This window comes from Ochotona princeps, chromosome 18 (genome assembly GCF_030435755.1).
Source record: "Ochotona princeps isolate mOchPri1 chromosome 18, mOchPri1.hap1, whole genome shotgun sequence".
Classification (NCBI taxonomy): Eukaryota; Metazoa; Chordata; class Mammalia; order Lagomorpha; family Ochotonidae; genus Ochotona; species Ochotona princeps.
The window spans coordinates 20,224,891-20,251,218 of record NC_080849.1 but is presented as its reverse complement, the minus strand read 5'-3'; the positions used below and the strand labels follow the sequence as shown (position 1 = coordinate 20,251,218).

At 52.0% G+C, this 26,328-nt stretch overlaps 1 protein-coding gene across 3 annotated transcripts in view; it reads left to right on the top strand.

The window, feature by feature from the left end:
- CTIF (cap binding complex dependent translation initiation factor) overlaps positions 1–26,328 on the top strand; it is a 229,368-nt gene that overhangs the window by 41,885 nt on the left and 161,155 nt on the right. For all 3 annotated transcript variants that reach the window (XM_058676823.1, XM_058676825.1, XM_058676826.1), the window contains exons 2-3: positions 14,726–14,933; positions 20,323–20,394. In XM_058676823.1, the coding sequence (XP_058532806.1) occupies positions 14,754–14,933; positions 20,323–20,394 (252 nt within the window). In that variant the 5' untranslated portion in view covers positions 14,726–14,753. The remainder of the gene's footprint in view (positions 1–14,725; positions 14,934–20,322; positions 20,395–26,328) is intronic.

The window sequence follows — 26,328 nt, the reverse complement described above, 5'->3', positions numbered from 1 at the left end:
TATTTTACACCCAAGAGCTGTGTTCTTCCACTCTGGGAGATTTAAGAAAGCAAGTGTTCAGAGGGAGATGTTGTTGTCCCTCACAGGCCTGAAATGAGACCTGAAGACCAAGGTGACCGGCACAGGTGATGAGCCAAGTGGAAGCACACCCCTTTGTCTCTGTTGGGGCAGGGGCTAGGGCTGTGACTGGGGCCAGGGCCACTCCTAGGACTCAGGAGCTCACCCAGGTTCTGTGTTTCTCATCCTCTGGAACTCAGCTTTGTGCTAGATAGTGAAAGCCCCTGGCAAGTTGTTTAGGGGACTATCTACTATTGGCTGGGAGACTCACTCAGACTCCTCCTTTAAGCACAAGCCTCCCCTCCTGCCCATGTTACCCAGTTCACTACTGCAATGTGCAGGGGACAGCTTGTTTGTGCAGAACCCCTGGGGTTAATGCTCTGCTGTGGCTGTAGCCAGTCCTGCTTGCTCCAGGACCAAGGGGATCTGCACCCGAACAGTCATGTCTCGACGGGGGGTGGGGGGGGCCTGCAGCCGGTGGTGAGGTCAGTGTTCGCTGCAGCTGCACATGGCAGCTGGTCAGTTGAGTAGGCTGGATGGGTACTTCTGGAATGAGTCCTCACACATTCTCCAGCTGCCTCTGTCCACCCATCGCTTCCTGTCAGGCTCTGGGCTTTCCCGCTTCACCTGGCAATGCCAAGTGCACCTCCTGACCATGCCAGCTCTGGAACAAGGAGCCGGAAATTCCTGGATGCACAAGGCACAGGTGTCCCTCTCCACCCTCTCCGGGAGCTAGCTGCAGCTGAGCTCCCCAAAGAAGACTTGATGGGCTGGGAGGATCAAGTGTGTGAGGTCTGAGGACTGCTAGGTCAGTTGATTGCAGGCTACCCTGAGACCATCTGTTCACTGCAGGTCCCAGTGTATATACGTTCTTTAGCTCACTAAGGACCAGACTGGGAGCACTGAGATGCAGCAGAGTCCAAAATTCCAGGTGATGGGTGCTATAGGACTCACGGAAAGGGACTGACTCCTCACAAGTAGTGAGTTCCCAAAGCAGAACGCACTTGATGGCCCTCCTAAAGAGTTTGTAGATGGTTATTTTCTCTTTTAAGGTATGTTTCTGTAATGCAGACAATATATTGCCAGGGTGAGCATGTACATATGTGTAATGCATATGTATAGTGTGTGTATTCTGTTGTTGCATTGTAGTATATGTAACATGGATAGTATGCCGTATTGCATGTATTTGGGGTGTGTCTAATGCACCAGTGGTACTTTAGTTGATTAGGGCTGGTGTACCAAGTGCCAGGGCATCAGTGTCTTAAGCAACAGAGATTTCTTGTCTCGCAGTTCTAGAAGCTAAATGTCCCAGACTAAGGCCTCAGCAGGGCTGGTCCCCATGGGAACTATGTGAGAGGCTGTTCTGTGCCCTCCCTTCACTTCTGCAGCTTCGCTGGCAGCCTTTCTGCCTCCTGGCTCCTGCTCCTTTTCCTTGGTCTCTGCCTTCGTCATGGCCTGGTCCCTGTGTATGCATCTCCTGTGAATCCCTTTTCATACCTCCAGCCACAGAGGAATAGGGCCCACCCAAATCCGGTGTCACTCATCTTAACACATTCCTTCTGCAATGACTCTTCTTCTAAATACAGTCACATTCCAGAGAGCTGGAGGTCAGGCCTGCCACATTGAAGGGGGAGCCACAACCCCTAACTGATGGCAGACAGAGTAAAAGCAGCTCAGAGACCCTGGCTTAGCCACACCAGGGACTTTTCTTCTGGGTGGTGCACCTGCTGTGGCACAGTGCCTCCATCTGAATTCCCTGACAGGAAACCCTGATAGAGGGGTTGAGAGGTCACCCAGATCAGCAGAACGGTTCCTGCCAGGGCTTGCCAGGCCTTTGGGCCTCTTCTGGCCTTGTGGCAGGAGTGTGAGGCCTCTGGTGCTAGGCGTGTGGCAGGTAGCTTTCTGCTGTCTTGTCTCCCTGTCCTGTCTCAAAGCATCAGGTCATGTTGATCAGAAGAGCCAGTACTGCTGAGGCATGAATAGATGGACGCTGAGCCCAGTCACTCTAGGGATGGGGGTTGGGATGCCAGGGTCTCCTATGGCATGACTTTAGGTAGGTTGCAGGATTCCAGGATTTGCTCCTTAAAAAAGGAAGGTTTTTCTTTAATAGCTTAGATCTGACAAGGTGCATCAGCACTTTCAAGATTTTATTTTATTTTTTAATAATTTTTTTTGAAAGGCAAGGAGAAAGGCAGGAAGATCTATCTGCTAGTTCTTCAAATTCCCACAGCAGTCAGGCCTGGGCCAGGCTTAAAGCCAGGAGTCTGGGACTCTCCATCCAGGTCCAAGTACTGGAACCATCATCGGCTGTTTTCCAGGGTGTGCATGAGCAGGAAGCTGGATTCAAAGTGGAGCTGGGACTCAAACTCAGGTGCTCTGATAAGGGACATGGATGTCCTAAATTAGGCCTCAAGTGCTATGCCGCATGTTCACCCCCAATTCTTGGATTTTAAAGTCAACAGACACTGAAGTGTTCACCCAGCTCAGCAGTCTCAAACTCTCACTCAGGGTGCTGTTTAGGGGTCAGAACCCATGACATACACATTCTTTAGCTCACTATGAGGTTCCTGGCTCTGAGATCCCTTTCTGGAGGTCTTTCCATGGCTGGGCAGTGTTGAAGCTGGGGCAGCTACAGGAAGGTCTGTCTCCAAGTGCCTCTGTGTGGCTATTGTCAGCTTCCAGTTCTCAGCAGGCTGTTGGCTGTGGCCTCTGCTCCTCTCTGGCTGAGGAGGGGTGAAGGTGACAGGGAGGCAAGGCCTGGCAGCTCCAGGCTCTGTGGGCCTCTTGGCCATGGCAGCTGCTTCATTCAAACCTGACTCGGCAATATACAAGTTGCAGGACTTTGTCATCCAGGGCTGGAGCTGGCTGCTGCTCCTTGCATCCTGTCTGTTAGAAACAGCCTGCTAGCTTCAGCCTGCACTCAGGCAAGGCAGGGAGGGGTTCCACAGCCAGGATCACTAAGAACAATACTGGAAATCTGTGGCCTGTAACAGCAAATCCAAACAGGAAAGGTATGAGCAGGGGCAGGCAGTTTGGGCCCCATGGTCACCAGGGCCCCAACTCTTTTTGTTTTCCTGCTTTGCTCTACTTACTGCCCTGTTTTGTCCCTAAGCTGTCTTTGGGCCCCAGGGAGCTTGATGGAGCTCCATTCATCACATCCATGAACCAGGCAAGAAGGGGAAAGTGGAGAAGGCAAGGGTCATGTACTGGGCAAGGCAGGCCCTCTAAAACAGTGCCCACTCCAGAGTTTTGCTCTAGAGCTTACTGGCTACTCTTTTCCATGAGAGGGCCTGGGTAATGGTTTTGTTGGGACCCACTGTCTCTCTCAGGGCTGTAAGGATTCTGCTCACAAGAAAGGAGAGAACAGATCTTAGAACTTCACTGTGGGTGTCCGCTGTTCCCAGGGTTCCACTGCCTGCTGTGTGGACCCATCCCAGTTCTTGGTTTCCTAGGGGGAGCCATGTGGATGAAATACAAGGTCAAGCATTGAAGGGTGATGCCATAGTTTATGACTGTGGTTTAGCTCCCCAACTCCTGCAAATGTTTCAACCCAAAGACTTCTTTTAGACGTCGCTGGGATTCAAGAGAGAAGCTTCATCCAATTATGGATTCTGGGGGTTCCCTGCAGAAGGTGGAGGTCTTTAGGCTCTTTAGGGGTCCTTCCCTCAGGAGATGGTGTTTACAAGACAGTCACTTATAGAGGCCGAGCTGAGTCTAGTTGCAGAGTAATGGGGCTGCCTGATCTTGGGGCATGAACTTTCAAAACTGGGAGCCAAAATAAGCCATCTTCCCGTAGTGGCTCCCTCCAGGTGTTTACTAGAGGGAAGAACACCTGATGCACAGCTGATGGACAGTGCATCAGCCAATGAGACAAGGAATGAAGAAAAGTGACACTGATCCTTCTGTTCACTCTCTCCTGCCCACCTCTGCTTCTAGAAGGCCCTCATGGAGCTTCTAGCTTCTTCTGTTCAGTTGCTCCTTCAGCCTCTGCAGCCAAGACCAGCCTTAGGCTCCTTGTACCTTTCAGCCAAATCTTCCGCCCGCTAGAGGGCATCTCTGAGTTCTAGACCCTGGAGGGATGCTGGGAGACTGGGGTGTATAGGGAAACCTCAGCTGAGGGTCCTGGAGAGTTAGGGGAGGTCCCCAGGGCCTTACCACAGTTCCAGAATTTGTTTTTTCTTGCTTGGTGACCCAAAGAGCATCACTAGCATCTTATAAACTATGTTTTTGTTTTATTTAAGAAGGTACTGGAGACCTCCTATGAGAGGGAGCAGTGTGGTGCTCTTAGCACCAAGGAACAGTGTGGGAGACACCGCTGCCTGAAAGGGGGGACTTCATTGCCCTTAGCCACACAGGCGCATTGCATCCAGAGCTGCTTTCTTGTCTGTGCTGGCCAGACACAAGTCAACTTCAGGGGTCATATCTCAGGGTATCGGACCTGCCACACTGAGATCTGGCTTCCCCCATAGTCATTAGGCCCATGCTTTGTTCCACTATAGGCAAAGAATAGGGGTTTTTGTGGAAGCCAAGAGGAACTGACCGTGTTCATCTGTGTCAATGTCAAGGGGCCCGCCCTGCCGTTCCTGGCTCACAAAAGGAAGCAGCATCGTCCCAGCCAATGCCAGTGTGCATGCTGTGTTGTGATATTGAGAGTCAGTGTCGCCAACTTCTGAATCCTATGTAAATCTGTGTGTACACAATAGGTGTAACGACTGCTGGCCCCGGGCATGGCCAAGGCATTGGCAGGCTTTCTGCAAGGCTGTGTGAATGTGAGAAGCCTTCTCCACAAAGATCTAACCTTTGGGAGAGCTATGTGATGAATTACTACCAGGGCAGCTCCAGCCAGAAATGGGGCAACCTATTGAGTGGCTGATAGCAACATGGGACAGCTAGGGAGTGGGGAGTAGAATGGTTGTCCAGGGCAGCTGCACAGTCCTTCTCTGCCCCTCATCAGCCTCCAAGGTGAGAGTGAAAGGGTTTCCCATCACCCACTTACACAGGAGCTTGCAAATATTTGTGGTCTGTAGAACTTGGCTTACGCATAGTCTCTTATCAGAAGACTTCATAGCTTTTGTTTAAAAGATCTCTTTATTTAATTGAAAGTCAGAGTTACAGAGAGAGTGTGAGAGAAAAATTTTCCCTCCGCTTTCCAGATCGCTGCAGTGGCCAGCGCTGGGCCAGGCCAAGTCTGGGTGCCAAGTTCTGAGTCTCCCATTTGGGGTAGCAGGGGCCCAAACTCTTGGGCCAACCTCTGCTGGCTTTTCCCAGGGACATTAGCAGGGGGCTGGACTGAAAGTGGAGCAGCATCCATAAGGGATGCTGGTATTGCAGACGTTGGCTTTAGCTACACCACAATGCTGGCTCTGAGGCTTTCACGGCTCTTAGGACCCTTATCCCTCCTCCCATCCTATGCCTTTTTCCCCCATCATCCCTCAGAGCTCCCACCTTCTCATGGCTCCACCAAGTGGAAACAGTCAGCAAATTTGTCAGCTCATGCCACAAAGCTACTGCTAATGGGCTGGCAGGATGGCCAAGTTATCATCTTGCCTTGTCAAGAAGCCTTGGGGTCCCATCTGTAGAAGGGAAGTGATGATGCTTGTTCTCCTACCCAAGGAGTGTTGAGGGGATGGGCAGGATGGTACAGGGCTAAGCACCGCAAAGGCATGGTGCCCAGGGCTCCCCAGGTAACTTTTGTCCAGTGGAGTTTCTATGCCTGATGGCAGCTTTCACTGTCACCCTTTGTGGGGGCCCAAAGCCTTGACTGAAGCAGGCTCCAAGGTCCCCTCCAATAGTGATCTTGGGGTACAGAGCAGCTCATGGGGGATGTTGAGCAAGAGGTGGAGCTCTGGTTGTCCCATTTCTGTTCCAGCAGAGGGGCCACATCTTGGAGACACTCTGGGTGGCTTTCAGCTCTGACTAAGCCTTTCTAGCCTGGGAGTCACTCTGGGCATCCCTAAAAACAACACTCTATGGAGGATGCTTTGTTAGTGTTTTCCTGCATTAGCAAAGGTCAAAGGGCCTTGACTCTGGGCAGGAGTAAGGCTCCCTGGGGTCTTACACAATAGCAGGGGCTTCCAGGGCTGTGCTGCTTCCAGACAAGGAGGCCACTCTAGGAATCTGGGGTCCTGAGTTTATATTCCTCAGTTCATTGCCCCGTGGGGTCTACAGAGAGTTCTGAGAGAGCTCTAAAAGCTCTGAAAGCTAAACCAGGCTTGAGAGTCTACATTGTGGGCCTTGGCATGGTATGATTATAAAAAAGATTACTTGGCAGGGCCTGATGTTATAGCCTAGTGGTTAAAGGCCTTGCCTTGCATGTACTGGGAACTGACATGGGCGCCGGTTCATGTCCCAGCTGCTGTACTTCCCATCCAGCTCCCTGATTGTGGCTTGGGAAACAGTCAAGGATAGCCCAAGGCCTTGGGACCTGCATGTAGGAGACCTTGGGGTAGGCTTCTGGCTCCTGGCTTTGGATCAGCTCAGCTCTGGCTATTGCAGCCACTTGGGGCATGAGCCAGCAGATGGAAGATCTTTGTCTCTCTTTGTCTCTGTGAATCTGACTTTCCAATGGAAGTTGATACATCTTTAAAAAAAAAAGCTTCTTGGCAGAGGGACCTGCTTATAGGTGCCCTGTGGACGCTGGGGTGCTGCATGTACTGTCAGCTGGCACCTGCCCACCTACTCTTATCAAGGACAGTCCACCCACCCACTCCCCACCCCTTTTCTACTTTTTGGGAGTCCATGATGCAGCTCTCACAGGTTTACTGGAATGCCCAGCCGGGCACTGTACTTGGGACACAGAGCCCGGAAGGAGCAGACAGGTGCTCGGCTTCCGGGGGCTTAGGAGTTAGCTCTCCCGGGCCCTTAGCACCAGGGCTGAGCTGGGGGTGGTGGCTGCAGAGGGGAGCTGTGGGACATCCCTGGCCCTCCTTCCTTCCCTCCCTGGCTGTATTGCTCAGCTTTTTGTGAACCAAAATAGCTGCGAGAAGCTGCTGCGGAAGGCTTCCTTGGGCTTGTGGCTTAGGAGAGGCTCACAGTTTGAGACTGGGAGACCTCCCGGGTGTGGTGTCTGATAAGGACATGGATGGCCTGCATGGGAAGAGAAAACCACACAGAGAGGCCGGGAATGTGCTTGTCATCTTCCTTCTTGTGAAACTGTCACTCAAACCATGAAGCTGTCTGAACAGAACTCGATGTGCCCGGCCTTCTGGGGGTGCCTCCTGTTTTCTTTGCTTCATGTAGTCACTCCACCTTCCTATAACAGCCCCATGGTTGCTTCAGCCAGGTCAGGGTTGAGTCCTGCAGGTCCCGAAACCTTGCTGTCTTTCTCTTGGCCACGGCATTGTTATAGCACAGTGTAATTCCCAGGGGACAACCTTGACTCTTGCATGACTAAGTTTTTGTATGACGATGGCCACTCTCTAGTCATTCACTTGCAAAAGAGCTTTCTCCAGCTCATGAGCCTGCAAGGGCCAAGGTCAGGGTGGGCTGACACGTGTGAGTGAGGGGAACTGAGAGCGAGTGAGGGTGGAGAGTGAGCATGCCTGTAGACAGCTGGAGACTGAGTGTCTGATTCGAAGGTGTCAGTACTGCTGAGTCCAAGCTGGTAAGCTGGTTGCCATGCAGGAAGGAAGGCCTGGGAAGTTACCAGATCTTCCCTCCTCCCCCCCTTTTTTAAGGAAAAACAAGAAATATGGCTTTTTTCTTCTTCAAATCTTTCAATTTAGAAATGCTGACTGAAATATTTTAAACACATTAAACTCTGGGCCAGCCCTGTGGCATAGCAAGTTAAGCCTCCACCTGCAATGTCAGAATCTCCTGAGGGTGCCAGTTCAAATCCCAGCTGCTCTGTTTCGGATCCAGCTCCCCGTTAATGTGCATCGGAAAGCGTTACAGGAAGGGTCAAGTGCTTGGGCCCCTGCACCTACACTACAGACCTAGAAGAAGTTCTTGGTTTCTGGTTTTGACATGGCCCAGCCCCTGCCCTGAGGTCATTTGGGAAGTGAAGCAGAGGGTGAAATATATCAGTTTCCCTTTCTCCCTTTCAAATAAACTCTGCCTTTCAAATAAATTCATATTTTTTTTTCTAAAAAAAAAATCACATAACTGTTCACATAAACACATCATCCTCTGGAGATAGCCCCAAACCAGGTTGTAGCAGCCTGTGCTCCAAGCAGACCAGGTGAAGCGGGAGGGCAGCTCCTGGGGCGGGTCAAGGTGTGCTTGAGCTGTCCTGGAGAATGGGAACTCGGGGAGAGGGAAGCTGTTGTCCATGGTCCTCTGGCCATGGCCTCTGAGGACCAGGGACCAACTGGACAGCCCCACTGTGCTACAGTCCTGCCAAGGGCCGTGTCATGTGAACCCATCCTGGGCTTCATGCACTTCCTTGTGCTGTCATCATTAGCTCAGCACTGTCACTGTTCCAGCTTGTCCTGGCTTGGAAAGCTTCTGCAAAGAGGATTTGAGCTGAGAGACACTGGTGGGAGAGCGTCACCTGAGAAGAAGGTTCTAGGATTCGTGCTTGGAGGCTCTTTCTGGCTTTAACCCAAGGTTAAGGTCACGGCTGCATTGCTGGGTTCACAGCAGGACACTTTGGGTCTGCCCGCCTGGCATGCTTCAAGTTTGTCTTTGCTCTCACTCAATAAACCCAGAAGCGTCTGAAAGCTGGAGGTGGAGCACAGAAAATGGATGCCAGTGAGTCCATGTTGTTGGTAGAGTTGAGGTCAACCCAGGTGTGTGTGTGTGTGTGTATGTATTATATAGCCACTGAATGTTCCAGAACCTGAAGCTAGGGGATAGGGCTCTCTACCCCGACGTTGTTCTGGCCTCTGGCTCTGAGAAGCTTCCAGGGCAGAGGCTGAGACCCCAAGGTCCACCCATACATGATCCCTCAGCTTGTTGGCATGGCCCTGGTGCTGAGTTCTGCCCCAGAATCTGAGTGGTCTTGGCGGGGAGAGTGGCCTTGCCTCTAGGGAACTGACCAGGTATCCACAGGGCCAGGATAGACAGCTTGTGGCTGGGAGGTAGGGGTGAGGTTTTCTATGTGTTAGCTCTTCAGAGTCTAGTCCTCTGCCTGCCAGAGTATCTGATAGAAATGCAGACCCACCCAGCCACCCACCCCCCAGCCCTGCCCCATCCCCTGTATCTGAGAGTACATTTTTATTTTTTAAAAGATTTATTTATTTTTTTATTGGAAAGGCAGATTGTATAGACAGAAAGATCTTCCATTTACTAGTTCACTCCCCAAATGGCTGCTGTGACTGGAACTGAGCCGATCTGAAGCCAGTAGCCAGGAGATTCTTCCAGGTCTCCCACGTGGGCACAGAGTCCCAAGGCTTTGGGCCATCTTCCATCACTTCCCAGGCAATAAGCAGGAAGCTGGATGGAAAGTGGAGCAGCCAAGACAGTAATCGGTGGCCATATGGGCTCATGATGCTTGTGAGGGGAGGATTAGCCAATGGAGCTATCACAGCAGGCCCTGAGTATGCATTTTGGACGAAATGCTATGAGGGGTCAAGTTGGGGACCCACTTCTCCAAGCTGCTTGGCTTCTGCTCTTTTGACCCCCCACTTTAGAGAAAGAAGAACATCCTCCCTTGGGAGGTAAAATGAAAGCCCTGCTAAGCAACGGTCACACTCTTCCTGGTTGCTCCATTCTGATGTGTTCAGTTCAGTTATCTATGTTTTTCATGCCACGATCATGACTCACACTGTTTATTTTACAACCTACTAAATCAGTGGGCCCTGCGTTTGGAACAATTTCCTATCTGAGGTTGGGGTGACAAAGAATTAAACTGGTGGTGGTTGAGTTGTAGAGGGGTGAGGTGGGGAGGTCAGACTTTCAGAAGACGCCAGGTGTCCTTGACTCCTGGGACACAAAATGCTGCTGATTTCCAAGATCGCCTGCCTGCAGCCGCTTGGGTTGCTGAGCTTTCCCTATTGCCGGGGTGAGGACCTGGCGCTCTCACAGCTGGAGCCTTTGGGTTTGATTTGGCAAGCACTAGCGCTGCTGGCCCTAGGCTGGCACTGACAGGAGTGGCCGGAGCTCCAGGGCCGCCAATCACCTGGGAAACGACATCTCTCTGGAATGCTGCCCATGCAGGAGGTGTAGCGTGGGAGATGCTGACAGTAGGCAGATTCCCACAGCTTCCTTGGGGAGAGCTGAGGGCCCCCCTCTTCCTGGGGAGCCGCTTCTCTCCTCCCACACTGTCTGCCTGCAGGGCGGTCTCCTGAGACGTCTAACCCGAGCTGTGTGTTTGTCCTGCGTACATCAGCTCTTCATGGAGGTGAGAAGGGGAAAGGGGTCGTGGAAGACTAGGACTTTGACAGCCAGCAGATAGCATGTGTGCAGTAGGGTCACCAGTAGGAAGCCCAGGGTGTGGCGAGGCAGCTTTAGCCAGTGGCTGCTGTGGTGATGTTGGTACAAAGACTCAGGGTGAATTCAGTGAGTGGCTTTCACACAGGGCAAGCAGCGGGCCTGTGCCATGCTCAGATGTCCTCTCCGATGCCGAGGTTCTGTTTTCAGATGGGCAGTGTTGGAGGAAGGGAAGGGACACATACCCCCGCCCCAGACCACTGAGCTCAGGAGCCTAGAACAAGTCCCCTGTAGTACTCACCTCCCAAATCCCTGCAGCCTGTATAGGGCCCTGTTGCAGCCCAAACCAACATGAACCACAAATTCAGAAATGGACTGCTGGCTGGGCTTCCTATGGGAGGTGTGAGAAGCATGTGCTATGCAGTTTGGATGCTGAGGGGCAGAGGGGAACGTGTCTACTGAAGAGCAGAGTGTGTGTGTGTGTGTGTGTGTGTGTGTGTGTGTGTGTAGGGGAGTCCAGGGCTGTCCCTATGCAGGGCCCAGCAGGGCTGTCAGGCAGTGGGGCAGGCAGGGCTCAAGTGATTGGCAGATTGCTGAGCTGTCCCTGGGGATTGGAGGGGCTGGTAATGCCATTAATACCCAGCAGCTCTTAAAAGGACCGACTAAATTTACAGCTCCTGATGCCACTTGTCCCCTGCTGCGGTTGGAACAAGATGCTGCCAGGGCTGTGACACCCTAGCCTCTTGTCTCTCTTCCTGCAGGGCCAGAGACAAGGCCACCCCCTCCTTCTCCACCCACTTTCCTCTCCTGTCCCTAAGTGTCATCAAAAATTCTTGTAGTAAGGGTTGGTGATCCAGGGGGGCTACGAGATTGTAGGCCCAAGGAAGGGGACTTGATGTGAGGAAAAATGTCTTTATCAGACACATGTGTGTAGGTTTTATTTCAGGCCTTAATAGTAGTAAGCCAGACTCCTGGATTTTTTTTCCCCTTTGGTAAGCATGGAGGGTCACTGGCTAGGGCATGGGCAGCTGGCCCAGGACCAGGAGAGGCTGGGGTGTGGTCCCTGCCACACAGGTGCAGACAGCCCTGGATTTGTCTAAGTCTGACTGCTCTAAGCCTTCTCTGGGAGCTCCCTCTGCCACCCTCCTGTAACCCGGACCCCGTGCCCTCTGCAAAGGCTGCCTGCCCAGGCGTCTCGCTGCTTAGGGCTGCCCGCCTCTGTGATGCCTGCAAATCGCAGCCTCAGCGCTTTCCCTGCTCTGCCACTGGCCTTTATGCTGGTCCTCATTTGTCACCTGGTGGGGAAGGGAGTGGAGCAGGACTGGGAGGAGGGGGCCAGCCAGCCGGCACAGGCGTACTTGCGGCTCTTCCTGGCTCCGTCCCTCCACGCACCCTGATGGCTGCACTCAGAGCTCTGTCTGGTTCCTTTCTGGCCTCTCCCATCTCGCCCTTCTTTCCTGGTCTCTTCCTCCTGTGCTGTCACTGATCCTCTGGCCTTGCAGGCCCTCCCAGCCCAGTCAGCAGCGAAGCCAGTGGCAGCTTCCTTTTCCCAGGCTTTCTATGCACCAGAAGCAGGCTGGGGGAGGCCCTCAGAGCTAGTGCTGGAGACAAGGGAACAGCTCTTCCCTTTCCTGGTATCTGTCCCAGCCGGAGAAGGCTGAACCCTGCTCCTCCACACTCGTCATGCCTTTAAAACAAAACAGGGTTTCCAGGTCCAATTCCAAAGAACAAGGGACTCAGCGGAACTCAGCTATGTGCTCTTGCTCATGGCGACGTCCTTTAGGAAGCCCAGATCCTGAAACAGCCAAGTTCCTGGTTGTTGTGAAGACACACAAAGTGTCACTGTGACACCTGCTCTTCCCCAGTCTTTCTGACACATGGTGCAACCTGGGTGGACCTTGAGCATGGGATGCTAGGAGAAATAAACAGGTCACAGCAGGACAAACCCTACAGGAGTTCATTATATAGGAGGTATCCAGGAGAGACATCAGGCAGGACATTGGCACTGGGTACAGACAGGTGGGCAATAGCAGAGTTCTGTTTGGAGGATGAGAGTTATCACTATTGGTAATGAAAGTCTTATGACCTCATGAACATCTGTGAGGCCACTGCCTTGTATGCTTATAAATGGCCATGGTTCAGGTTATATGTATTTGATAACATAACCAAAAATGCAGGAGATGGGCCTGAACATCTACCTTGGGTTCAAAGGTGAAGTCGCTGCTTGGATGCCCACATCTGCTGTCAAGTGTCTGGTTTGAGTCTCAGCTCCTCTTCCAATCCAGCTTCCTGCCATCGTGCACCCTAAGAGGCAGCAGAGTCTGCTCAAGGACTTGGGTTCGTACCACCTACATGGGAGACCTGGCTGGAGTTCCAGGCTCCTGACTTTGGCCTGACAAACATGAGTTGTTGCGGACTTGGAGAGGGAACTCATGGGTAGAAGATCTTCTCAGTTTTCCTTCTTCTCTCTTTCTCTTTCAAGCAAAAGTGAAAATAAATTTGAAAGTTTGAAGATTTATGTATTTGAAAGGCAGAGAGAGAGAGAGACAGAGAGAGAGAGAGAGATCTTTCATTCTGTGATTCATTCCCCAAATGGCCACTACAGCCAGGTCTGGGCTAGGCTGAAGCCAGAAGCCAGGAACGCCTTTCTGGTCTTCCACATGGATGTCAGGGGCCCAAGTACTTGGGCTGCCTTCCCCTACCATTCCAGGCACATTAGCAGGGGGCTGGAGCCAAAGCAGAGTAGCTGGGGCTTGAACTCGATACTCTGATGTGGGTGGGTGCAGGGGTCCCCAGGGGCTTAACTGCTGTATCAAATATCTGCCCTCAATTTATCTTTTAATTCTGTCTTTTATGAACATTTAGAAGTGTCTTGTATTTACCTTGTTGCCCCTGTCTTGCAGAATCAGGGGTCCTTAGGACAGAGTGTGGAAGAGAGGAGGTAACAGCAGACCAGGGGTATGCTCAGGGCTCTGGGCAGCCAGGCTGAATCCCCAGAGCCTGCTAAGGAGCAATTGAGGTGCAGCTCAGAGCTCCCATCTGGAGACCAAGGGGGAAGAATGTCTGACCTGCCAAGGGTTGCCTTGTGGGCTGTTACTGCTTCACATCCCAGATTACAGGGGCCACCTGGGCTCCACAGGCACTTCCTGGTGTGTCTGAGGAGCCCTGGGCAGCAGGTACTGGGGCAACTGGAGTCAGGTGGTGTGGGGCTGCATTGTGGGGATGCGATCAGTCAGCACGGACTAAAACAGAAGGATGACTGAGGGGACATGGGGACATAAGAGGTGTCCCAGAGAAGAGGCCTTGGAGGTTTCCTGTTTTGCCGCTTGAACATAAAAATGTTATATAGTTGGGATTGCTTTTGTAGCTATTGCTTTCCTGCAGGCCACTGTGAGTGTGGGATGGCCACTGGCAACCAAACCCTATCACAGAGAAGTGAGGGTAGCTCACTCGGGCCTGGAATAGCCAGCTATTGTAGGAGGAGATGTGTTGGTGATGGGAGGGACATAAAACCATTGTAGGCCTTAAATGGCAGGTGGAGGAAGAGGCACTGGACAGCCTCCACCCCTAGCCTTGACTGTGTCTAGTACCTTAGGTGCATTGATTCCAACCCACCCTGATCCATGCAGGCCTGCTGTTGCTGTGGCCTTCAGGTCTGGGTTCCGTTTTCCTGGTGAGGGTATCACCCAGGCCCAAGACCTCCACTCCTGTTGCTCCTGCCTTTAGTATGCATGGACCAGCTGACAGGCCCCAAGGCCAGTGAGCTGCAGAGCCCAGAGCAAGTCCCTGTAGCCATTCCCAGTCTCCTATAGCTGGTCTGACAGGGGCAGGAAGCCAGTGGAGGATGTGTGTCTACTGGACCAGCTGCTTCTCCATCACCAATGCCAGCCTCCACATTCATGGCCCATCAGCCTTTTGGGAGCCCAGCATGTCGTCTCTTACCTGACTTTGGATCCATTATAGTTTAAGCACTCAATACACCCTTGGTGATGGCAAATAATCTTGTTTCCAAAAAGCTCTCAGAAATTCAAGGTTTCCAAAGGTGCTAGAACCTTGCCTTTCCTACAAGCCTAGGTGGTAGGCTGTATCTATCTGCCATTTTTCCTGGTCAGGACTGCCTGGTGGATGCTAACCCCTGATGTCACACAAGTCCTGTGAAGTTGCATTGGGCAGTTTCTGACTTCTGCCTCCCTCCCTGCATAGTTTGGATTGGGTGTCTTCATGGGAAAAAGGCATGCAGGGTCCTGCTGCCAATTGCTCAGGGCTCATGCCACAAGGGATGAGCAAATGCTCTTGGGAGCACCAGCCTCACCTCGGGCAGCATCTCATGGTGCCTTGTCTGTCTGCTTTCCCACAGCCCTGTGCCAGGTACCTGAGCTGGGGGCATGGAGAACTCCTCAGCAGCATCAGCCTCCTCCGGGGCCGGGAGTAACCGCTCCCAAGAAATTGAGGAGCTGGAGCGCTTTATCGACAGCTATGTATTGGAGTACCAGGTGCAGGGGCTGCTGGTCCATAAGGCTGAGGGTGACGGCGAGAGCGAGAAGACACAATCCCCCATCTCCCAGGTGAGTGCTGGTGGGCAAGGAAGGGCTGAGCTGGAGGGGGGTTGGAGGCAAGATGTAACATGAGTGTGCTTCAAAACCCCCATGGAGAAAGGGGGTTAAAGGCAAGTTTCTTGCAGTGTGAAGCATTTTGTAAGGGCATATATAATTTCAAGATATATGTTGGGATGAACTTTTTGAAAATCCATTACATGCATGCATGAGTTCTTTAATTTTTTTAAAGATTTTTTTCATTTTTATTTGAAAGGCAGATTCACAGAGAGGAGAGACAAAGAAAAAGATCTTCCGTCCTCTTGTTCATTCCCCAAATGTTCACAATGGCCAGATCTGAGCTGATCTGAAACCAGGAACCAGGAGATTCTTTTGAAGCTCCTGTGTGGGTGCAAGGAGCCCAGGAACTTGATCTTTCCTCTGCTGATTTCCCAGTCCATACACAGAGACCTGTATTGAACATGGAGCAACTGGGGGACTCACCCATTTGGGAATGCCAGTGCTACAAGCAGAGAATTAGCCACTGTGCTGGCCCTGATAATTTTCCATCAAAATCACGTTTTTTAATGATTTATTCATTTTTGTTATAAAGACAGATTTACAGAGAGAAGGAGGGAAAGAGAATAAGATCTTCCATTTACTGTTTCACTACCCAAGTGACCACAATGACCAGAGCAGAGCCAGTCCAAGGCCAGAGCATCTTCCAGGTCTGCCACTTGCATATACAGGATACCAAGGACTTGGGACATCCTCTGTTATTTTTCCAGACCACAGGCAGGGAGCTGGATCAGAAGCATAGTGGCTGGGACATGAACTGGCAGCTGTATGGGATGCTGGCACTTAAAGCTGAATGATTCGTCTATTGTGTCACAACACCAACCCCAGTCAACTTAGGTTCAATTCTGTTTTGAACTGTTTTCAGCCTCTTTGTGTAACTTGTTGGAGGAGTTTAACTGTGAAGGAGAGAGAGAGAGAGAGAGAGAGAGAGAGAGAGAGAGAGAGAGAGAGAATGTAGCATGGTTTGGGGCCTTGAGGTCAAAGCATGAGTACACACACAGCGTTGGCTTTTCATGTGGGCTCTGTTTCTAGTCCTGGTGGCTCAGCCACTGGCTTCAGTCTGACTTAAGTGAGACCTGTTGTGGTGTTTTCCCCCACAGCTGCAAGCCAGGGAGATGCGGAAGCCGAGTTGGGGTGCTGACTTAGCCAGAATGGGGGTGTCCCCAGTGAGTAGAATGGCAAGAGAGCTGGGGGAGGGAGCTGAGGGAGTGATGATAGTGATGAAGCCAGGATGCTCGGCCAGGTGAGGAGGGGAGTGGGTGTCCTGGGAGGATGCTGAAGGGTGCTAGGATCCCAGGCTTTGGTGATCAGGATTCTTTTGGTGAACCAAAGAATTGCTGGAGTCCTGGGTTTGGCGGGAGTGAGCTGGAAAGATAGGAGGGATGTCCCTGGCGGGGGTGGGGGTGGTGTTTTGGAATCCAGAGTGGGAGAAGTGCAGTCATTGGCCAGGAGAGGGCTGGGCATGCGCGTGGGTGTGCAGGGAAGGAGGGAGAGTACAGCAGGAGAGGCTGTAAACAGGAGAGGCAGGGCCCAGAGCCATCTTTCTGGATCTCAACAGAGAACAAAAGCATGTTGGGGGAGGGAGGGGTGGTGGTGGCTGCCATCCAGGAGAGCAAGGAGAGAAATGGCAGGTGGCTCGGACAAATGACTGCAAGGAGCCGGGGGTGAGGGGGGGTTGGTTGGTTGGTGTGTTCATTTATTCCGGTCACTTTCTTTGGTGATTTATACCAGCCTTATTGGAGAGTTAGCAATCTGCCGACCTGTAGTGGAAGGCATGGGGGGGATGCTGGAACATATCCAAAGGAAATTAACCACTGGTGGGCTGCTTAGGATGGGAGAGCAGGAAGTACAGGAGCCAACATTGGCAGCCTCTGGAAGCCTCCTGGAGCTGTGTTCTGTAGAACATGGGGTGTCTCTAGCTGGCGTGTGCCCTTGCAACGGATGAATGGATGGGGGGTGAGGACACCGTGGGGCTTGACCTAAGCAGATGTTGGTGCTGAGACAGTTGCAGAAAGGTGCTCCAGAGCCTCTGATGCACTCGTGGGGAGTGATCGCCCCAGCTCACCGCCCTCTGTCTCTGATTTCTGTTCTCAGGATCCAAAGGGCCAGGCTATTGCCTGGGGGCCCAGATATGAGTGGTGGATGAGGCAGGACCATGTAATGACTGTGAAACCAGAAGTTGTTATGCATAGCAAGGCCAGACTTGCATTTTGAGACACATTCCTTGAGCATCTGCGCTCTCGTGGAGGAGTGTAAACGCCTAGCAGGTTCCTAGCAGGACTCTGGGGCATGGAGGCATGCTGCTGGCATGGGGGCACACTCCAGTCCTGCTCCCACCAGCCCCTGCTCCCTGCTCCCCCCATGATCAGTAATTCACTGTCCCTCCCATTTTTGGCAAAATCCACCCATTCAGCACTGATTGTCCTGCAGTGGCACTGTCAGAGGGCTTATTTCAATTGTGTCATGAAATGTCTAAGATGTACACTTCAGGCAGAGAGTAATAGAGGAAACATTCATCTTTGAAGACAGAGTAAACATCTGTCCTCATACATGAATTGAACCTTAGCCCTGTTGCTGATTTATTTAAGATTTTAAAATTAAGGCCCCTGTGAGTTCCACATTTGTTGCTCCCATGTGTAAATGCACCCCTCTTTTCCATCCTCTTCTTCTTGGATGCCTCTTCAGGTCAGACACCATCTTTGCCATCCCCACTCCCAAGTACTCGCATGGTGACAGCACTCAGAGCTGTGAGCCTGTGCACCCTGCCAGGGGCTAGGCTGACCCTAAGAGGTGCTGCACCCACTCACAAGTCAATGATTCTCTGGGGTTTCTCAGTGCTGTGCACCTGCGGATAAAGGGTCTGGGATGCCCAGAAGGACAGAAGGCTTTTTCTGAGAATTTTCCTAGAATGGCAGCAGGAGTGCACACATGACCTGGCCTTCCTCCAGCTGCCAAGTGGCCACCAAATAACCCAGCTGTCCTGTCCATCCCCGCCAGCCAAGGTCCTGCCTCAGAACCCTGAAAGGAGAAACCCCTGCAAATATATAAAGTGCAGGGATTGGTTCTGTAATATTTTGAACCTTATATACATGCTCACACATGTGTGGCTTTATGTATACATGATTCCGAAAATGTGTATGTATACGTTCTGTGGACCCTGTGTATTTCTGGATGTGTATGTATGCAGACACATTTTTTTTCTGTAATTGTGATAGATTTCAAGCATAGCACAGGGTGCTTGCTGTCCCCCAGCTTTCCCTAACATCAACGACTTACATAACCAAGTGAAGCAATCAGAATGGAGTTGGCATGGCTGCAGAGTTGTTAGAGCTTCACTTGGATTTCATAGGTGTCTCTGCACGTGTTCTCTTGCTGTTCCAAGTCCCAGATTTGCTTTTTGTTGTGGCTGTTGAACAGTGGCTTAACCTACTGGGCCACAGCACCAGCCCCAATCTTGACACTTTGTAGGAAACCCATCAGCTTGGTTGGTCTGGTGTTTTCTCGTCCTTGTTTTGATGTTAGGCACTGTAATTAAGAGACCCTCAGAGGAGCTGAATATTCCTCTGTGTGTCATGTCAGGCAGTCCACGAAATTGGTGGTCCTAGCTAGGACCACTGGGCTGACGGGGTGTCTGATGGGTTTCTCATTTTTCAATTAGTCAATGTCTTGGAGTAAATACGTTGAGACTGCATTTGTCCAAGCAGAAGAAATTTAGTCCACAAATTGGTGACACAGGTAATAAAACAACCTAGAAGTTAAATGACCCAGAGATTAGCAACTATAGGGAGTCAGGGTAGTCATACCACCTCCATGAGGGGCAGAGATGATGTTGCCAGAGTCCAGGGGTCAGGGTCAAGCACGAAGGCCCATCTGAGAAGGGCTGGGGCCACAGGGACCTTGTCACCTTTGTCATGCTACTTGGGGCAGAGAGGGGAGAAATTTCCTGCTTTCTCCATTTTCCTTTTCCCATTGGCCAAATCCAGATGGAAGGCCACTGACATGGAGCCTGGGAAGGCCAGCCTATGTGCATGAGGTAGCAGAATGAACAGGAAGCCATTGCTCTAAAGCTGTGCTGGCTGCTGGGAGCCCCGGGCCCTGTGTACCTCTGGAGCCCTCGAGGTATGGCTTACCCAGGCAGAGATGTGCTCTGAGTGGTTTACAGAAACAACATAGAAGGGAAAATAGTTCACTAATAATCTCTTCTATGGGTTACCTGTTGAGGTAGTCATGTTTGTGGCACATTGGATTAAAAAATCTGTTTTAACTTTCCCTCTTCCCGTTTACACTCCGGCCACTTGGAAATAGAAGATTCTACCTTTGGCTCCTGTTTTGTTCCAGCCAATAGATGTCGCAGTCCACTTGTACCCAAGCTCAATAATCAGCACAGCAACATGTGGGTCTTTCCTGGGCACAGGTTGTGTCTTTGACCCACACTCAAGGGCATGCCCAGCCATAATTGTAGAAAAACCAGGACTGTGTTGGCCAGGAGGCATCCTCACATACTCACAGGGTTAACAAGAATGGCAACCTCTTAGGCTGTGCCTTTTGCCCATCATCCAGAGTACAGGTTAAGGTCAGTGATGAGCAGCGCCAGCCCGCGAGGCTAGCTGGGAACATTATCATAATAACACGCTGATGACACTGGATGGTCCCACTCAGGGGAGGTGCTGTACCCCTTCTCCCACTTTTCAGTTTACAAGGCCGCTTCCTCTTCAGCTTGTCAAGCCATTCAGCTCTGCTGTCACATTTAAAGGTGGGACAGCAAAGCCTAGGAGACCCTAGGAACTTCAGTAGTTCTCTCTTGGGTTGTTCTTCACAGTGCTGATCCCAGGGCCTCCCTCTGTGTGGTGAACCTTGGGTACAGTCAGGCAGGTGGCTCTCGGGCCACCCCCGTGGGACACTCTGACCCTCTCAGCTTTCTGGCTTCTCCCACCTCACCCCCATCAGAACCATCATCTTTTGGGGGCTGGGAGTGTGGGAAGAGCCACACATCCACACCTTTCCTTCAACTCTGACCACTCTTGACATGGCAGAGGGCTCGTGTGGCTGTAGCCAGGTCAGGAGGTCAGAAGAACTCAGCTTTGTGTCCAGTTGACTTGGAATCATAGCTGGGTCATACAGCTTTGGTGGACATGGGTAAAGGGAAATGAATATGCCTCTCCCAGCCTATGACCAAAGGTCACTTGGATTTGGAACTTGGAGAGGGATCTGCTATGGGATATGTTGAGTGGGGATTCACACTGGGTTTGCAGGAGATGGTTGTGAGCATGTGTAGGGGCTAGGGTGGGGATGGGGGTGAGCACAAGCCTGACTGCCTGCACTGACCCTCCGTTATGTTCTGCAGTGGACAGCGGATTGCAGCGAGCAGCTGGACGGCAGCTGTTCCTTCTCCCGAGGGCGAGCACCACCACAACAGGTAGGGAAGCAGCTCCGTGCGCCACGTCGGAGTGTCATGAGTCATGTGCATGTCTGGGGTCCTGGGCCAGCCTGGGGTGGGTCTGCTGAGCAGGGAGATGTGTAGAGAGCGGGAGCCGGGAGGGGGCCTGGAGAAAGGATCTCCCACTGGGTAGCCTTCCTTTGTCCCCTATCCACATATCAATTCCAAAGCACTCCTTCCTGAGCAGTGTTATTTGTAACAGCAGACACAATGGTCCAATACCCACTGAGAGGGAAGGGAGTAAGATTCCATGCTGTGTCTTTCCAATGGACTAGTACACAGCACTCAGATCACAGAAACAGGGCTCCTGCGTGATGCTGAGAGGCCCCACAAACAATGTTGGGGCTTCTTTGGAGACCCTGTAGAATACCCAGGGCCACAGCTTGTTAAGGGGAGCTCCTAGAAGCCCATCCATCTTGCTCAACCCACCCATTGTCCTGGACCCAGGTCTGTACCTGCTGCTTTCCTGTGGCATCCTAAAGGGCTCTCATGTTGGGCTGCTGGGGAACAGAGAGGCAGCTAGTCTTCTGGCATCTTGGGGACCCTTGGGAACCCTCCTCATGCCATTTGATACATTGTCCCTGCCTGTGGGAAGCAGTGGCATTGAAGGCTGAAAACTGACTGGCCCAGCCCTGCCCAGCCTCTGACTACACCTGTCCTGCAAGATGAGGAAAGGCCTGGGTTCATGCAGTGTGTGAGCTGCTGCAGATCTCCAGCTGCTTGCTCAGTCCAGTCTCAGCCCCGTGGTGCCTGAAGGCAGCTGCTAGGGGCCTGAGTTCTGGACCTTTCTGTGGTATAGGGGCAGCTGCCCACTTTATAGGACTTGCTTGTCTACGCATTTCATCATCTCTCAAAGGAGGTGGCTGTGATAAGAGCATGACCCAGGGGTTGCTGGAAGCCTGAGTTCTTTTTGCTCTGCCACACACCTGGTGATAGGTCCTAACTCGTTGGGGCTCAGCTTACTCATATGAAAACCAGGAGGAGGCTCCATGGCAGCTGAGGGGCCTTCTAAGCCCCCATGCTATTGGCAGATGGGGCAGCCAAGGCCAGTGGAGGGGGCATGTTCTTACCCAGGTCCCTGATCTCCCTGTACAACAATTTCCTTTCCTGCCTGAAGGGGGTCCCCTTCCAGGTTCCCTCTGTGTTCTCCCTTGGCCTAAGGCCCTGCAGGTCAGGGACACTGCCCCTAGGTCCTGTCAATCATTCTGGGATTTCCTGTGCAAAGATCTACATAGCACTTCAATAGCTAAGATGGACTTGGATGTGGGGACCCCAACCCCAGAGGGAAGGGCTTGGAGACTGGGTTAAAGTTCTTAAATAGGGGACATACTGGACTGGTTTATGAGACTAAAACATCCGCTGTCTATTATGTGGTCAGCAGGTGTCTGGTTCTGGAATCTTCCAGGATAGGGTGTTTTGTTTTGTTTTGTTTCTCTCGCTTTTGTCACCTTTTCTGGGATCTTCTTGGCCTTTCTCTCTGATCCCAACATTCCTGTCAGGGTCCCTAAGGGATGAAAAAGGACTTTCTTCCTGCCTCTCCCCCAACATCTACTCCTCCTGCACTCCGAGCTGGCTTTTTTCAGCCTGCTTTCACCCACCAGAGAAAGCAGTGGGAGTTGATCAGGAGATGCAGGCCAGTGGCACAGAAGGGCCCTTCCTGCCCTAAGCACCCTGGCTCTGCAGGGACCAGCTGACCCTAGTCCCACTTCCAGAAAGCAGCTGAACACTTGGCTTAGCAAACAGGGTTCAGCAAACAACATGTGACCAAAGTGAAGGATGAAGTAGTACAAAGTCCATATTGGGTCCTTTTTAAGCAGATGGCACCAGCACATAGTAGGCTCATTTGAGAGGATGAGCCTTAGGCAGGCAAGGATAGAGGTCTCTAGATACAGACCCTCCCACTTCCCTAACGTGCTCGGAGACCAGGGCTCCTTGGGCAGGGCTTTCTGCAGGCCACAAGGGTAGAGGTCACTGACATTCCCACTAGCATCCGAACCGTGGCATCCAGGTGACCATGCTGAGGGTCATTGGCCGTGCAGCTCTGTGTGCACAGGGTCATGTTCATCTGGGGTAGGAGCTGTAGCATCTGCCTTTGGAAAGCTCAGGAAGGGCCCTGCGGGAGGCTGTGCCATATAAAACTTTCTAGAGTGAAGAAACCTCCCTAGCCAGAGCATATCCAGAATTAACAGGTGGGACTTCCTAGCGAACTATCTGTCAAGCCCAGTGTTTGGCACTGGGAGGGCCTGGAGCAAAGCCCTGTCTTCAGGAACTTCGCTATGCCCATCCCAGGGCGGGAAGGCCCAGGGTGGGAAGTGCAAGCAGCATCTGGTCCTGTGCATGTGTGATCAGGCCTGGCAGGGTAGCTGTGCAGTACAGGGATAGCATTTGCCATCTCGCTGCTCTACCCTCTCTGGAGTAGTGCCTGTGTCCATGCGGCCCATGGTGGGCCTTGTCCCTGAGGTCCTGATGGCCTGTCACAAAGCAGCATTCCCTGATGCTCTCAGGAATGGGGATGGGGTGAAGTGGTCATATTGGTCAGCATCCCTGCATGACCTTGCCACAAAGGAAGCCCCCAATCTGGCTGGGCTGTCCACACCTCTCCTGTGGTGGTCTCTAACAGAGGCAGAAGCCAGGAAGCTGCCCCCTGCAGGGCACATGTGCTGGAGCAGTTCTGAAGGGTTGCTGGCAGCTCATTCACCCCTCATTCTGGTCCAGGGCCAGCCCTTGGGGACACTGCCATCTGCACCGCCTCCCATGCAGGAAGGCACCTTCATACTAACTTATGTTGCAGCCAAACTGTGTCTCAAATTGGCTGCCTTTGCCCTCAGCCAGCTGATCAACCCTAAGACAGACGCTAGAGCCAGCTCTCCATCCCCAAGTGTCCCTGTCCTTCGGCATGGCACACAATGGGTGCTCAGTAATTATGTTTGAGACTGCACAGAGTGGCCCAGGCTCTGCACATGCAGCCTTCCCTATAGGCCTTTTCTCTCTGGCTATACCAACTGGAGTGAGCTCTCTGGGACCACTGGTATGACGACTCTTAGGTAACCCACTGACATTAATACCACTAGTAGAATCTTGTCCTTGACCCAGGGTGGCCTTTCCTTCCCCCTGTATCATGGCCTCAAAAGCAGTGCTAAGTGGTGCCCCGGTGAACTCTGAAGGCCTATTGAATGGCAAGAAGCCCAAGGCCACGTGTTCTGGCTCCTGCTACAGTGCAGGGGTCCCATGCTGAGAGACCAGGCATGGCGGGGAGACAGGTGTGGTCCCTGTCTGCGTGGAGGTTGGAGGGAGAACAGTCACTGAAGCCACAGAGCTAAGAGGCCTGGGTTGTGACAGCACAGTCCTTAGGCTCTGGGTCGCCTGCCCAAAAGCACTGTAAGTGTGTGCTGGGATTCGCCTAGTCTGCCTCCCACAGACAAATGCAGGGCAATTTCTGTGGGCACCCAGCACGAGTCCCTCTTTTCCAAGAATGCCATCTGTTCCTGCCCTTGGGGTGCCTTCTGGCAGCCACTCACTGGGAAGGGTGGATCCAAGACTTGCTACACAGTACTGATGACCATCAGCAGCCACTTGCTTGTTCAACCCATCATTGGGTGCCTGCTGTATGCAAGAGGAGCTGTGTGGCCGGGTCTCTGCCTAGAGAGACCCCAGAAGCTGCAGAGGGAAATAGGAAGAGACTTGCCTAAGTCCATGGAAATGTGTATGATGAAAGATTTTGGATGGATTTTTGAAAAAAACAATTGACAGTACTTAAGCAGGCAAGAGGAAGAGCCCCATTTGTTTTCTCCTGTGCCTACTCACCTTGTGGCTCTAGTCTGTCTCTGCCAGTTTCCCAGGTTGCCCCCAGGCCTGATGACCTCCCCAGCCTTTCCTGGGCCTCCCTGCTGTGGTTCAGAGTCTATACTAGCATGAAGGAACAAATCTCAGTGGCTTCAGAGAAGGCTTTCTGGTGGGGGAGCCTTGGGGACAGGCACCGGAATGGGAAGAGTTGATTTCTCCCACCTGCTTGTCTTTCTGTGGTGGGAGCTGGGGACAGTTGAGTGGCTTTCCTCATTGTAGCAAATGCTGGACAGGCAACCAGCTAGAAATGTCCTTTAGTGGGACCCAGCCATTTAAAATGCAAATCACAGGCCCGGCGCCATGGCCTATCTGCTAAAGTCCTCGCCTTGAATGCCCCGGGATCCAATATTGGCGCCGGTTCTAATCCTGGCAGCTCCACTTCCCACCCAGCTCCCTGCTTGTGGCCTGGGAAAGCAGTCGAGGACGGCCCAAAGCTTTGGGACCCTGCACCCACGTGGGAGACCCGGAAGAGGTTCCAGGTTCCCGGCTTCAGGTTGGCGCAGCACCGGCCGTTGTGCTCACTTGGGGAGTGAATCATCGGATGGAAGATCTTTCTCTCTATTCTCTTCTCTGTATATCTGACTTTGTAATAAAAATAAATAAATCTTTAAAAAAATAAATAAAATGCAAATCACAACCCTGATTAGCTTCTGTGTTGGGTAGAAAGGGAGGCAGGGAATGAGAGAATCACAAGTGTGGCCTTTAGAGAACACAGGAGAAAAGATAGGATAGACAGATAAAACACCAAAGTCCTGGAGTGAAAAGCATGGCCATCCTTTCTCCTGATCTGTTCTTTGCTGGGCAGCTCAGTCCTTCCCCTGCCTCCAATCTGGTGTAGAGGCATTAAAGTGTTAGGATCTATCCCATTCTTCCACCACTAGTTGTGTTTGGTGCTGTCCTTGGTGCTGAACACACACGCCCAAACACACGTGTACCTACCTGGTATTGTTGGGATGCGATAGCTTCTCCCAGGACCCTGCCCTGCACAACCATTCCCCTGTACTTGTCCTCTTAGTCACTTCTGTTGGAGCAAATCCACACCGACCTCAAAGTATGCTTTAGTTCGGGCCTGCAACAACCAGGGCATAACCTTGGGGGTCTTTTGAGCCCCAAACATTTCATGTAATTAAAATTCCCCATGATGTCTCTCCTATATCATACCTGCCCTCCCTCCTCTACTCAGGAATATCTGACCCACCAAATACTCCCAGAAACAGTGGGCATTTGGCACAGAAATTAAAGTTCCATATGGGACATTTGCAGCTCCTATCCAGATCTGCTTCCAATTCCAGTTTCCTGCTAATGTGCACCATGGGATGTAGCAGGTGATGGCTTCAGTAACTGTCCCTTACATGGGTGTTCAGGGCTCCTAGATTCAGCCTAACCCACCCATAATTTTTGTAGACATGTGGGGAGTGCAGTAGCAGATGGGGTGGACAATATCTTCCTCCACCTGCCTTTCAAATAAATGTTTTTTTCCTGAAATGTTTGCAGGGCAGATATGAAGAGTAGGTCCCAGGGAGCCAGCATGCCTTGCCAGGACCTCCCTCCACCCCTCCCCCTCCACCCAAATCAGGTTGTGAGCCTCGCATCTGGTTTTAACAGCTTACAGTTCACACCGTGGTCCTGTTCGAAGGGTTTTCCTGCCTGCTGTCTCCCCTGAAGCTGACAGCTTGGGCGACAGGTGTGTTGTCGCTTGGCACCTGACTGTATGCCAGCTTGAATTGCTCTATTTCTGGAACTCCTACATTAGGACAGGGACGGTGATTTCAGGAATCTTAGGATGCATAGCATTGTGTTAATGCCCCTGGGTGATGACAGCTTGGAGCTCGAGGTCAGGGAATTCCATCCTGAGAAAAGACAAGGAGCTTTTACTTACAGTTTAAAGGGAAGAGTTTCAGCTCCCCTGAAAACCCTGTGTCTGTGGCCAAGAAAATGCACCTTAGATCTTGAACTTTATGATGGAACCCATGGACTGTTCCAGCCTGAGAGTGAAAAGAACTGTGGGCTCTGAGCCCCTAAGGGACCAGGAGACAACTGGTCAGTGTCATTTGCTACAACAGATGCACT